The sequence below is a fragment of the Ictalurus punctatus genome, chromosome 1 (genome assembly GCF_001660625.3).
Source record: "Ictalurus punctatus breed USDA103 chromosome 1, Coco_2.0, whole genome shotgun sequence".
NCBI lineage: Eukaryota > Metazoa > Chordata > Actinopteri > Siluriformes > Ictaluridae > Ictalurus > Ictalurus punctatus.
In genome coordinates, this window is record NC_030416.2 from 6,053,881 (window position 1) to 6,066,884 (window position 13,004).

General features: G+C 37.5%; 1 protein-coding gene across 11 annotated transcripts in view; it reads left to right on the forward strand.

Annotated features, from left to right (window-relative positions):
- si:ch211-285f17.1 (sickle tail protein homolog) overlaps positions 1-13,004 on the forward strand; it is a 104,163-nt gene that overhangs the window by 26,927 nt on the left and 64,232 nt on the right. For 8 of the 11 annotated variants that reach the window (XM_017467159.3, XM_047154080.2, XM_047154092.2 and 5 more), the window contains 2 exons: positions 7,973-8,059; positions 9,687-9,891. In XM_017467159.3, coding sequence (XP_017322648.1) covers positions 7,973-8,059; positions 9,687-9,891 — 292 coding nt within the window. Of the gene's footprint in view, positions 1-7,972; positions 8,060-9,686; positions 9,892-10,565; positions 10,691-13,004 lie in introns of those variants that run through there. The other 3 variants (XM_047154083.2, XM_017467175.3, XM_017467182.3) reach the window with 2 other exon arrangements.

A 13,004-nucleotide genomic window follows, 5' to 3' on the forward strand; every position in this document is an offset into this window, starting at 1 on the left:
CAGAAACCACAAGGTGCGCTGAAAGTGAGTTTTTATTATTAATTTAGGACTATGATTTAATTGTGTTTTTTGTGCATCCATAAAAAATAATGTATAAATACTATAAAATAAGTTTATATATATATATATATTATATATATATATTTTATATATATATATATATATATATATATATATATATATATATATATATATATATATATATATATCTTTTATTTTAGTTTATATTGTATATAAGACCTTAAGCATTATTTTTTATGGATGCACAAAAAGCACCGAATTAAACTACAGGCCTAAATTAATCATATATTTGTGTGTGTGTGTGTATTGGGTTCTTTTCTGTTTTGGACAAACAGTTGTGTAAAGTTTTTGTCTGAAGTTTATATTTATAACACTCAGTTTGGGGATTTTATTTTAAATAAACTAAAAAAGGGGCACTGAAAGTTTGCCCCACCCCATCTGATTAATCGAAAAATAATTGTCCAACTAATCGATTATGGAAATAATCGTTAGTTGCAGTCCTAGTAATAATCACTCTTTACTTCGTGGTGAGCAGAAAAGCATCTCAGCATGCACAAAACTATAGAGCCTTGGGTTGGATGGGTTACAACAGCAGAAGACCACATTGGGTTCCTCTCTTGTCAGCCTTGAACAAGAATCTGAATCTATTGTGGGCACAGGCACACACAAACTGGACAGATTACAAAGATTAGATTAGGAAAAAAATTTTGCCGGTCTTGACCTATCCAGGTTCAGTGAGCCAGTGCGCGTGATAGCCTCAGATTCTTGTTCTTGGCTGACAGGAGTGGAACATGATGTGGTCTTCTGTTGTTGTAGCCTCAAGGTTTCTGAAATTTCTGAGATGATTTTCTGCTCACCACGGCTGTAAAGAGTGCTTGTTTGAGTTACTATAGACTTCTTGTCAGCTCAGAGCAGTGTGTTCATTCTCCTCTGTTCTCTCTCAACAAAGTATTTTAGCCTGCAGACCTTCCACATACAGGATGTGTAAACTCTCGAGAGTTTATGGATATTGCGCTGCTGCCACATGATTGGTTGATTGGATAACTGCATGAATGTACAGGAGTTCCTAATAAAGTGGACGGCGAGTGTATATTGCTTGATGAATTCTTCAGCCAGATTTTACCGTCAGTACAGTAGGGCTGCACAATTAATCGAATATTGATCGCGATTACGATTTTGACTGCCCACGATTACATGAATATGATCGACTGCAATATTGACGTTTAACGTTCGTCCTCCGCTCATAGAAAACTCCACTGCATATCAAATCAAGCGCTTCCTAAACTTATAGCCAGTCACCATAGAGTGGCGTAGGGATGACGTCATTTTGTAATGCCAAAACCCGGAAACAGTGTTAGCATGTTAGCGCTCGCGCTGCCAGCTTTGCTTCGAGAACCAGCACTATTGCAAGGGGAAATCGTGACGCTAACAACTTGCTAAATGGGACTACATACATTGTTGGGGACGTTAAACGTCATCACGCCGAACAGGAAAAAAAAAACTTTGCAGATAAACTAGATCAGGTTTGCTGTGCACAATTCCCAAAAAAAAACATGGATGAAGATTCATCCACAGAGTCAATCTGTATTATGGAAAATGTTTTTAAATCAAGTTTGGTAAAGTTGTCGGAAGCTTGGTGATGGTGACATTGAAATCAAGCGACCGTGGTGTAGTTCGTTTATAGCGTACGGTTAGTTTTTTATTTCTGGTGATTGTATTTAGGCTTCAAACTTCATAAAAGTTGTGTTAATTTGTGAAAATGATCTTGATGGACAAAACGTGTTTGTTTCCCTTCAGTACATTCCGGTTGATGGGCTACTCGGGTCTTTATGCAACCAGGATGTGTGCATATTTCTTTGTTTACAAACACCAAAGATGTCTAAACATGACAAGAATCTCAGGATGTTTGCAAAGTTTTGCGCAATAATAATATTATAATATTGGCAATAAAATAATATATTTTATATAGTTATAAAAAATAATATAATTGGCAATAAACATAACTGGATCATGGCAATGTAATATCAAAATAGTAGGGATGATATCTTACAATCCTAGACTTTTGCTACCATGTCATTAAATTTGCTGGTAAAATTGTTCCTTGGACCACCAATTGGTATTTAAATTATTCTTTCCACAGTAATCTGCATAACCTCTAAACTATTCTTGTTCTAATAACTGGTAGGTGTTGCAATGACTAATCAACTAATAGATTAATACATTCACTAGAGATCCCTGTGGGGAGCTAACCCCCAGCTTGTCCACACAAGTGCATTCTGAAAACTGGTATATGCACTCAAATATTGTAGCATGATACAGTGTTCAAGCACACAGGACTAGATGTTTAGTACAGTACTCTAGTATTTGCTGAGGTGATGTGGGAGACGTAAGGCATCTCAGGACTTGGTTGTGCCTCCATGTGTATCTCCTATGGGTGTATCTCCTATCTTGCTGCTTGAGAGGATGTTAGCTGATTTTCCACAGACTGGGCAATCTAGGTCTTCACCAATCCACTGATTGAGATTTTTGGGAGTTGGGAAAACATCATAAATGGTTCTCACTAGGAAACTAATCTATCTTCCTTCTTTTCCCCACAAATCTCTCCAGCTGATCAGTGTTTTCCCACATTGTCCACTTTCCCTGTTTTTCCTTAGCCACTGCTGTTGAATATCTCATCAACTCCTCTTGGGGCTACACTTCCTCCACTACCATTATTCATCTTTGTTGTTCTGTTGCTGACTTACGCCAACGGGTCTTATTGAGCCTGTGCCAGATTGCATCTGACCAACACTGTCTACCGGACACTGTTTTCTCATTGCTGAGATCTTATCAGTTGGCTGGCAATACTGTCCCGAGATACTGTACTGCTTTAGCACTGTACTGTCTTGTGGTGTTTGCATACATTTGCTTGTGCACTTTATGTAAAAATGTGTAGGTCTTATATAGTTCTATGTTGTCTCATGTAGTTAGTTTGTTGTTTTATGTAGCACCATAGTCCTGGAGGAATGTTGTTTCATTTCACTGTGTACTGTACCCAGCTATATGTGGTTGAGATGACAATAAAAGCCACTTGACACTTGATGATAGATTCAGAGGGAGTCATTTCAAGGCTCACCTTAATGCACTGGAATTCTTCAGTCACCACCATGACAGGCAGCTCCAGAATTCCTTTGGTATACAGATGTTGTTTAAAGTTCTTTGTAGCCCCATCAGTCTGAGCTATGGATACTTTTTTTATGAGCCAGTGGCCACAACTCCAAGAGAGCAAGCCAAACTATAGGCACCAGTGCTTATGGTTTCTTGGCAGCAAGGTCTTATTCATGATTTTCAGATTTATTATTTTGCACATGTATTGAAGCATGGAATGCTTGTAATTGGAAGCATGGAAATGTATTTTCTAGGCTGTATACAGCTGTTAACTAGTGCAGTTTGGCATGTTCTTTGCTGCTAACAGACTAAAAAACACAAATTGGTTTGAGATAAAGCAGTGGTTTAAAATTGGCATCAGGACCTTGTCTGTAAGAAAGGGTATAAAAACATCTAGCAAAGAAACTGCACATTTAACTGTATGTGGAATTTCTATTTTCTGAGGCATAAACATTTTTTTTCACATTGAGACTAATTTAAGTCAGTTTTTCATCTGGGATATTTCTGTTCCTGAGTTCCAAATATCTTTATGCTTCCTTTCCAGTTGCTATTTTCTGTGACTGTACCACATCCATTTTGCTTTGCAAAGGTTTGTGTAGTGACTGCTGTCTCAGGACTTTCTCCCATTTGCTCACTCAGGCACAAGTAAGATTTTATACTTCAGAGAGATACTCATACAAACACTCTCTCCTTACATTGTGAGTTTTTCTTTTTTCACTGTCCTTCTTTTCCTTCCCCCCTCTTTGATTTACATTCAGCATATAGCAAGGTCAGCAGAGAACAAAAATAAAAGAAGCGTTTTCTCCTCTGAGAATGAAAGGCCAAGGGCTGACGTAATGTGCCCTTGAAAGCTGCAACACTTTCTTTTGCTTTTTTTCTTCCCCAAATTCACGTGTTCATTAGTAGCACAATGATAGCTACTGTAATTTTAGCTGTTCTAAATTAAATATGCTGTCATAGTATTTTATGCACATGTGCCTGCATACTGTTTTAGGAGGAAACCATCAATATCAGATTGTACTGTACTCTGACAATAGAGATCTGAATGCTGGTGAAAACGTTCTGTTTCTACATGTATCTAATATATTTATTAGTGTTTACATCCCAACAAGAAGATATACTATATGCCCAAACGTTTATGGGCACATGACCATTACCCTCGATTTTTGAACTTCCCATTCCAGATTTAGTCCCCCTTTGCTGTTATAATATTCTCTACTCTTCTGGGAAGCCTTTCCACTATATTTTGGATTGTGGCTGTGGGGATTTGCCCATTCATCCACAAGAAAATTAGTGTGTTCAGGCATTGATGTCTTGTTAGGAGGCCTGGGGTCAACATTCCAGTTCATCCCAGAGGTGTTCATTGGGGTTAAGGTCAGGGCTCTGTGCAGGCCACTCAAATTCTTCTACTCCAACCTTGGAAAATCAAGTCTACATGGACCTTGCTTTGTGCACAGGGGCATTGTCATGTTGGAACATGTTTGAGCCCCTCAGTTTTATTGAAGGAAAATTGTAATTCTACAGCATGCAAAGACATCATATTCAATTGTGTGCTTCCAACTTTGTGGCAACAGTTTGGGGAAGGCCCACATATGGGTGTGATGATCAGGTGTTTGGGTCATTCCATGTCAGTTTAACCAAAATATTGGTTGCACCTTTCTGTTCATCACAAAGTTTTGCTTTTACATACAACAGTTTTGTTGCTTGGCTCAATTGGTGAAATTAAATGGTGACAGACCCATGGATGTAAAAGCTTGTTGATACATTTTCTAGAGACATATCTCATTTCTAGAGACATAGTCTCTACTTCCTTTGGTCCACCCCAGTACTGGGTTCCAAATGGCAGCCTCAGACATCTTGGACATAATTTCATTCCAGGTTTCATAGCTGCATTCATTCTTTTTGTCAAGAAATCAGCCAGTTCAGTTGGAACAGCACAGGATCCAGCAATCATAAAATCCCTGTGATGCCAGATCTATAATTTAAACAATTGTTTCTACATAGATATTTTGTGCAGTATTTTAGGTATATGGTTTTACAGAAGTTGAAACCATAGCAAATATCAGACTATAACCCAAACCATAACATTTCCACCAAAATGCTTCACAGATTGTATGAGGTCCTTCTCCTGAGGTGCTTTGGTCTGCGCCAAACATGTCTGCTGTTACTGTGGCCAAACAACTCTATCTTTGATTCGTCTGTCCAGAGCACATTATTCTAAAAGCCCTGTTTTTGCCTATATGCTCATTGGCAAGCTGTAGTCTTCCGAAGGCTTTTTCCTGGCTCGCCTTCCATTCAGGTCAAATTTGAGCATCTCTTTCTGATTGTAGAAGCATGCACTTTGACACCAACAGTTGCAAGACTTACTAGCAGGTCCTGTGATTAAATTTTGGGGTTCTTAAAGTTCTTTTTGCATCAGACTCACTTACAGAATTCTTTAGATCTGTGTGAATTCTTTAGACCACACACCTCAATAGCAAAGGGAACACCAAACACTAGATATGAAAGAGGTATACAGTAAATAAGATTGGTTCCACCTGCACTCCCTAAGCAGGTTCTAATCTCTGGCACCCAATCTTGAACACCTGATACTAATTTTATGGTTTTGAAATTGTGATAAATGTAGCGGTGTACTTACTTTTTCCATGTGACTGATACACATGACGTAAAATTGTGAAAATTACTACAAAATGTCAATTTTATGTGTCGTTTGATGGTGTATCACTTTTATTAATAGGTACTGTTTCAAAGGGGATAAAATGTTTGTTTGTCTGAATGTCAGATAAACCAACAGTTCCTATGGGGTGTACCTTTTTTTTCACATGACAGTATTTGTGTAACAGCAATAATAATAAATAAAATTAAATACTTTTGAAAAAAAAAAGACTTGAATTTTGTTAATCACTTGGCAGAGTAACACTTCCTCCTTTGAGTACATTGGTGGGATTGACACAGTTACGCCCAAAATTTCACGTAGCTCATCGTAGAAAGGCCAAGTGTCCTTTATGTCAGCAGACTCTCTGTTTGCTCTTATATTATTGCACATGCTCATGTATATCTGCTGTAACTTTTTTTTTTTACTTTGACCCAATACTGCAGACCAAAAAATGAGCAGAAAATGTTTTTTATTGGTCGTTTCAGGGCGATTTGAGCTTGTTTGTTATGCTCACATATGCATAAAAAAATGCTGCTTCATCGAACTGAGACCACTTAAAAGGCTGAATTGGTCCAAGTGTGGAAACACCCTTAGTGGGGTACTGCCAAGTTTTTTTTTTGTTTTTTTTTTAAACTAGTCTTCCCATGTGCTTAATCCTTCCCTATTACAAACAACAGTCATCAACTTGTGACTGTGACTCCAAATAGGTATCCTGTAACAGGCCCACACTGTGTATGTTTGTCTTCTGGTCATTTGACCCATTGACCCAGATGACCTGGCAGTCCTTGGCCATCGAACCATGGTTACATAATTAATGTTAAATTTTATTCTTATATTACATTTTGTACTGCCATTTTCCTTTGTATCTAGTTGATACCTTAGTAGAGGGTATGATATAAGCTAGTCAACATAATCCCTTTTCAAAACCTTCAAACTGACTGGTGGAATGAACTTCCAACCTCAATCCAGACAGCAGAATCTTGTTACTATCAATAAAACGGCTAAAGACCCACCTCTTCCGTGAACCCCCTTATTTAAGAAAAACAACAAACAAGCAACAACAAAACAATTCTGCATTCACACTGGTTCTTGCTTCTCTAGAACTCAATTAAAAGATATCGTACGGTAGCACTACTTGTATTGTTCTCTGCTTGATGTATCGCTTTGCCTATATTTCCTCATTTGTAAATCGCTTTGGATAAAGCGTCTACTAAATGAATAAGTGTAAATGTAATTTTGAATGGCTTGTATAGCTGTTTTGAACTCTCCAGTATTAACAGACAATACTTGGAAGCCCCACCCCTACCCCCTTTGTGTGTCATGGTCTGACATTTGTGAAAATGTCATCAGCTTTATACAATGGGAGTCCCAAAAATTGATGGTATCATTTTCAGTGAACATTCAGTTTCAGTCAAGCCAAAATATTATATGCATCAGATTCATGCACATTTTTTAATAGCAATAAAGTACACAATACCCTTGATCCGTAATTTTGAACATTTGAAGATGGAAAGACAAATTGTACAGTGAAAGAGATGACCACTTTTACAATAGATTTCTAAGAAATATTAAGTGTTATTTGCATTAATTTACTTCAAGACTTATCTGTTCCTATACTTTTGCTCACTTAAAAAATGGGTGGTCTGATACCAAAGGTTCTATCGTTTTATGTTGTTTAACACACCTAGATGTAAATACCTGGAAATAAAAACTGAAATCCTAAACTCTCGTCTCATATCCATCTTTTGATCTCAAACCCAAATGTCTTTGTTGTATCACACAAATAAATAAATTGGCCTTGCCGTTCCAATAGTTTCACAGGGATATGTGCATTGACTCTATGACCACATTCCTATTAACAACTGGTGAAATTAGGAAACACTTTTAATAGATATACTGAACACTGCTGAGTTTGTTTAAGAATTTCCTTGTATATCTCCAGTTGTCACATTACACTGGTGCTCATTAGAGAATTGGAATTATTAAATGGTTTGTTCATTTTGTCTTATATCTGTGATTTTTTTTTTTTCTCCAATAAACCATTTGTCCTCTCTCTCGCTCTCTCTTGCTGTCTCGCTCCTTCTTTCACTCTCGCTCTTGCTCACTCACTCCTTCTTTCACTCTCTTTGTCGCTCTCTGTATCTGTAGTGTTTGCAGGGGATGTTGTCTTCGCTGCAGTGTGAACTTAACATTCAGAGATATCTGCTAAAAATTGAGTCACTTCATCAACCCAGAGTCAGTAATTGCCAGGGCAGTGAAGTATATGCACCCCAGTTAACCTTTGTGTATGTGGGCATGTGTGGGTGTGTGTATCCATCCCAACCCATGATATGAAAGAAACCAATGCTTTGTTGTCCATGAATGTGTTGTTTGCCTGGTTCAGGGTCCATAAATCTGAGTTCATCACCAAAAACAGTTTGTATTTTGTTAAAAGTTAAACAGTAACGTATTTAATAAGTCTATATGACTCAATAATCAGATTTCATTTAGTTTAGCCCCATGTTCTAGAGTGAGATGGTAGCATCACTACTTCAAGTACCATCAGGCAAATAGGAGAGATGTGCTGATAGATACTGTATTATTTCATTTTCTTACACAATATATTATTATTCTAATGAACACAACTAATTTAAGGTTACCAGTTGCTCTCTAGTTGTTTTAATTGTAAATATTTATTTGGGAGTTTATTTTATTGGAGCTGTCTCTAAAGACAGAGGCAATCTTTGTCCCCTAATTGGTTCAGTTGCATACATGCCTCTGTATAAAAATGAAAGATATCTAATGAAAAATATACAAGTGTGGAATAACCTGATTATTGGGCTGAAATGCTGAAATTGGCTTCAATACGATTTAAGATGATATTGCAGCGTTTCCCAACCTTTTTTCAGTCACGGCACCCTTTGAAAATTAAAAAAAAATTTGTGGCACCGTACACAAGCACCTAATGCTATGCTACATGAGGATGAAGTTGATGGTCCAGAAGCATCTGGAGCTTTTCTTTTAAGAAATCTGTCCATATTCTTTTGCACTACACAAGCATCGTCACGCTAATTATTAGGATAAAACACACACATACTGACATTGACAGGTCAGTGAGGGGGGTCGAGGGGGAGGTAATTAGTCTTTTTTTATATATATATATATATATAGTTTATTATTATTATTATTATTATTATTGTTATTATTATTATTATGCATATGTCTGTCTAGCTTATTATTTCTGTGTCTGTGTTATTATTTCAGACATCAGATATTTATCATGTATATTAAATGTTTTATACACATTTTAGTAATTTAGAAATGTTTGAAGGATTTTTACACGGCACCCCTGCTCTTATCAGAGGGCACCCCAGGGTGCTGCGGCACCGCGGTTGGGAAACACTGATATATTGTATGCCATTTACAGGCCACACGATTAATCTAGTAAGTGCTTAAATAGAATTAAGATGACTTGATTTATGAGTTGAAATAATGAGGACTGTTGTTGGTTGTGCGCTCAGACCTTTTCTCTGCTCTATGTTTGGATGTTGCACTGATTATGATGACTGATTAATGGATGGTTGTGTTTTGCCTCTCTGTTGATGACTGTTATTTTATGCTACTGTAAATGGTCTCTAGGGTGATGTAAATGATCTCAAGATATATGTATTGAGTTGTATGTGTATTTGTGATGGGCCTGTGCATTTTCACACCAGTTTGGTTTTGGAATTAAATTATTAGTGTATGAAATTTGGGTTGAAAGATAAATTTGTTGTGGTGAACTGGATTGCTGAAGCAATGCCTTTCACACTGCTTCCATTAGAATGTTAATAAATGTTAAACTGTATCATTTCTATGTGTCTTTCTCTGTTGTTGCTTTCAGAACCAGAGTGCCAGGGCAGGTGTGGTGTGCTCAAATCCAGTAGCAGTGTTCAGTGATCAGCCAGATCTCAGCTCATTGGTGCCTCTGGACGCTTTAGAGGTCATGTCGGAGTGTGAAGTGCCTGTTGCCTTCACTCGTGGTTCCCGCTCCCGGGCCAGCCTACCTGTGGTGCGCTCTGCTAACCAGACCAAAGACCGCTCACTAGGTACATACATACATACATATATACATACATACACACACACACAGAGTCAATCAAATTGTGTGACATCGCAGGTAGAACTGCAGTTTCATTAAAACACAGTCACTGTAGTTAGACACTGGAAAATTACTAGAGAAGTACATATTAGTAGAAAGTGCAGGACATTCAAATTTAAATATAGATTAAAGTTTAAAGTATACAGTGTATATAATATATGTATACATTATGCAGCCAATGTTCACTTTTCTCTGTCTCTTTCAAAAATGATTTGTTTGTTTGTGTGTGCGCGCGCGTGTTCATGAAAGTCATAAGGGTGAATGCAATTTTGTTATTTTCCATCCAGCCAGTAAGATCAGAGGCTCTACTTATGCACAAATAGGCACATATTATGGGCTAGAGCTAGTTTGTGGTTAGGCACACACACAAGAAATCATTCTGAAGGAGACTGAGGAACATGAACATGAGCTGGTACACACACAAACGTTTCACCCTCTTTCAGGTTTTTATCGTAAGTGCTCAAAACACACCTACCTTCCTTTGACCTTTCTCCATGCACGCACACACATACTTTGAAAGAGAAGCCTCCACTTGGCCCAGAAGCACTGATTGGTTAGTTTAAATGAACAACATCTGGAAAGAGACAGGGAGAGAAAGAGGGAGAAAGAGAGGGAGGGAAGTGGGGGGAGAGATTTCTTCTCTAAATAAAGCTTGTGAAAGAACACTGTGGTGAAACAGACATTGTGGAATCACAACGCTTTGAACAGATAGAATGTCTGTTTTTCCTGCACTGCAGAGAGCGACAGTAAGTGTGCTTTTCTCTCTATTCACTGAAGTTGAAGTTTAGATGTATGCATTCATTGCATAACTATTAACTTTAACAGTCTTTTAAATTATTATAATTTTTTTCAAACTTCAGCTGCATTTTGTTTGTTCTGTTCTAAATCTGGTCTGTAGTAAGTTGTTTGGAGATATGGCCTGTTCCACTCTGACTTTAACATAAATTATCTTTATTGTAGTCTTCAGACGTATTTAACTTTTTGAACTACAGCTTTTAAAACATTATGGTTGCTTTGTCAGGAAAATAACTATTAAGAGTGCAGAAACTGTAGATACTCAATGATCTTCCATATTTTAAACAATAGTCTATTGTGAAGTATTGTTTGGCTGCTCTATAGAAAAAGTTTGTTAATTTCCTGAGCTCTCTGGCTTTTTCCCCCTAATTAATTAAAACTGTATTTTAGATGCATCTGTGATAGGATCCTGAATTACTATCCTGTCTAAGCCTGTCTCTTCAAACAGCGTTTCCCATTTGGCTGTGCTGAACATTTGTTTCTCGTTTATAGAGATAGCAGGAGCACACGCAAGCTGCAGCCTGCAGTCGTTTTGAATTTGTTTCTGATCGTTATGTTTCTGATCTGGCATAAAAGTGTACTGCTCACAATTCTGCGAAATTTCGAAATTAGCATTATTTTTCTGTTTTTTTCTCCCCAGGGTTTAGTTTTATTATCTGTTGAGAAGGCTGTGCTTGAGTAAAAGCATATTTTATTCTGCATATTTGATAGTTTAAGTACAAGAAGTCTATTAGACGAAAATTATTGCACCAATGGCAGCAGGAATGCAGTATCAGTTGTAGGAATAGTGTGGGGAAAAAATGTATTTCCTTTTAGTTTTCTTTCAGGAAAGTTTCAGGTTCATCAGTTTATCATTCGTCAGTAATATGGCGATGGTAAAAGTAAAACATCCAAGTGCACATGGAAGTCACCAGAAAAAATCCCTCAAGCACAGAGAACATGGGAAATGCCAAAAAATAATATGTAGAATAATAAATTGCTATATAATTAACTAATTAGTTTAAATCATTTTGTGTATCAGTTTATTTTCTCTTTTTGTTCATTGGATGTAGGGCTGGAAGACTCGAGTCCAAACGTGGACTGGAGTCTAGTCTGAAGGCACTTTCTGTATTGACATTTGTCTCGCTAAATATTGTCTTGGTCTTGGCAGAGAATTGGTCAATTTTTGTCTAGTTTTGTGTACTTTTGACGTGCACAAAGTTTGACAAGAAGTAATTTCTTCTGGCATGGCTGGATTTATGCACAAGCTCACTTGAGCCGTTATGTAGAGCTCCACTAATGCACTCTTTCACTAAAATGGTGGATGCTAGTAAAGAGCCAGATTCCTAATAACCATTTCACATAAATGCTTTTCAAGGGTTTAGTTGCAATAGTTATTAAATACCACAGCTACATATGGAAGTTTGCATGTTGAATGGCATTGTTTTGTAATAATACAGCTGAAAAATTTCATGAACTTCCATTGCTTCTTGTTTTTAGCAGCCTGTCCACTCCGGAAATCATCCTCACGCTTTTTCCTCATGTATGTATCTCGTAAGCTTTTTTCTCCTTCTTCGTCTTCTTCTACTTCTTCAGATTTCGACGTGTGCGCAACAAGACAGTTTTGGCTTGAGCGCCACCAAGTCGTGGTTTTTATGTAACATCAGCGGCTCCGGGCACGTCAACAAAAGTGCAAATCGCATTGGTCAGCCAGTGTTTAACACGGTGCGTCAAAAAAAAAAAGCAATCCCCGAGACGTGAAAAAAAAAATTGCCGCTTTAACGCCAGGCGGTTTACACGTGGGTGTGAACACTCTTGTTGACAGCCATTGATTTGGTCACAGGACTTTAAACGGACCGCTTAACGTGCTAAAAAAAACGTCCTGGTCTGAACCGGCCTTAAATTAGAGGTTACTGAATGGATAGACAATGCAGGTGTAGCCAGAAGCAAAGATGTGGAAAACGATTTTTATGGTGCATTTTATGATTGACATTTAAAAGTGCATATGGTTTTTGTTAGGGATTAAAGTTATAAAAGGGACATATCTCTTGATCTGCAAGGAGGGATGTTTTTGTTTTTTGCAAACTGGATGTCCGTCCTCGAGGACAACCCCTCTTTCGTTTTTGGAATATCCAGTAGTAATCCCATGCTGATGATTTTAATTTCTTTTTTGGCAGAGGACTGAGATTGGTGATATTAGCCTCGCCTTTCTCTAACATTTTCTCTGCTCTACCACCAAAAGTACATGATACTCGATACCAAAGTCGATATGCCATATTTATATTT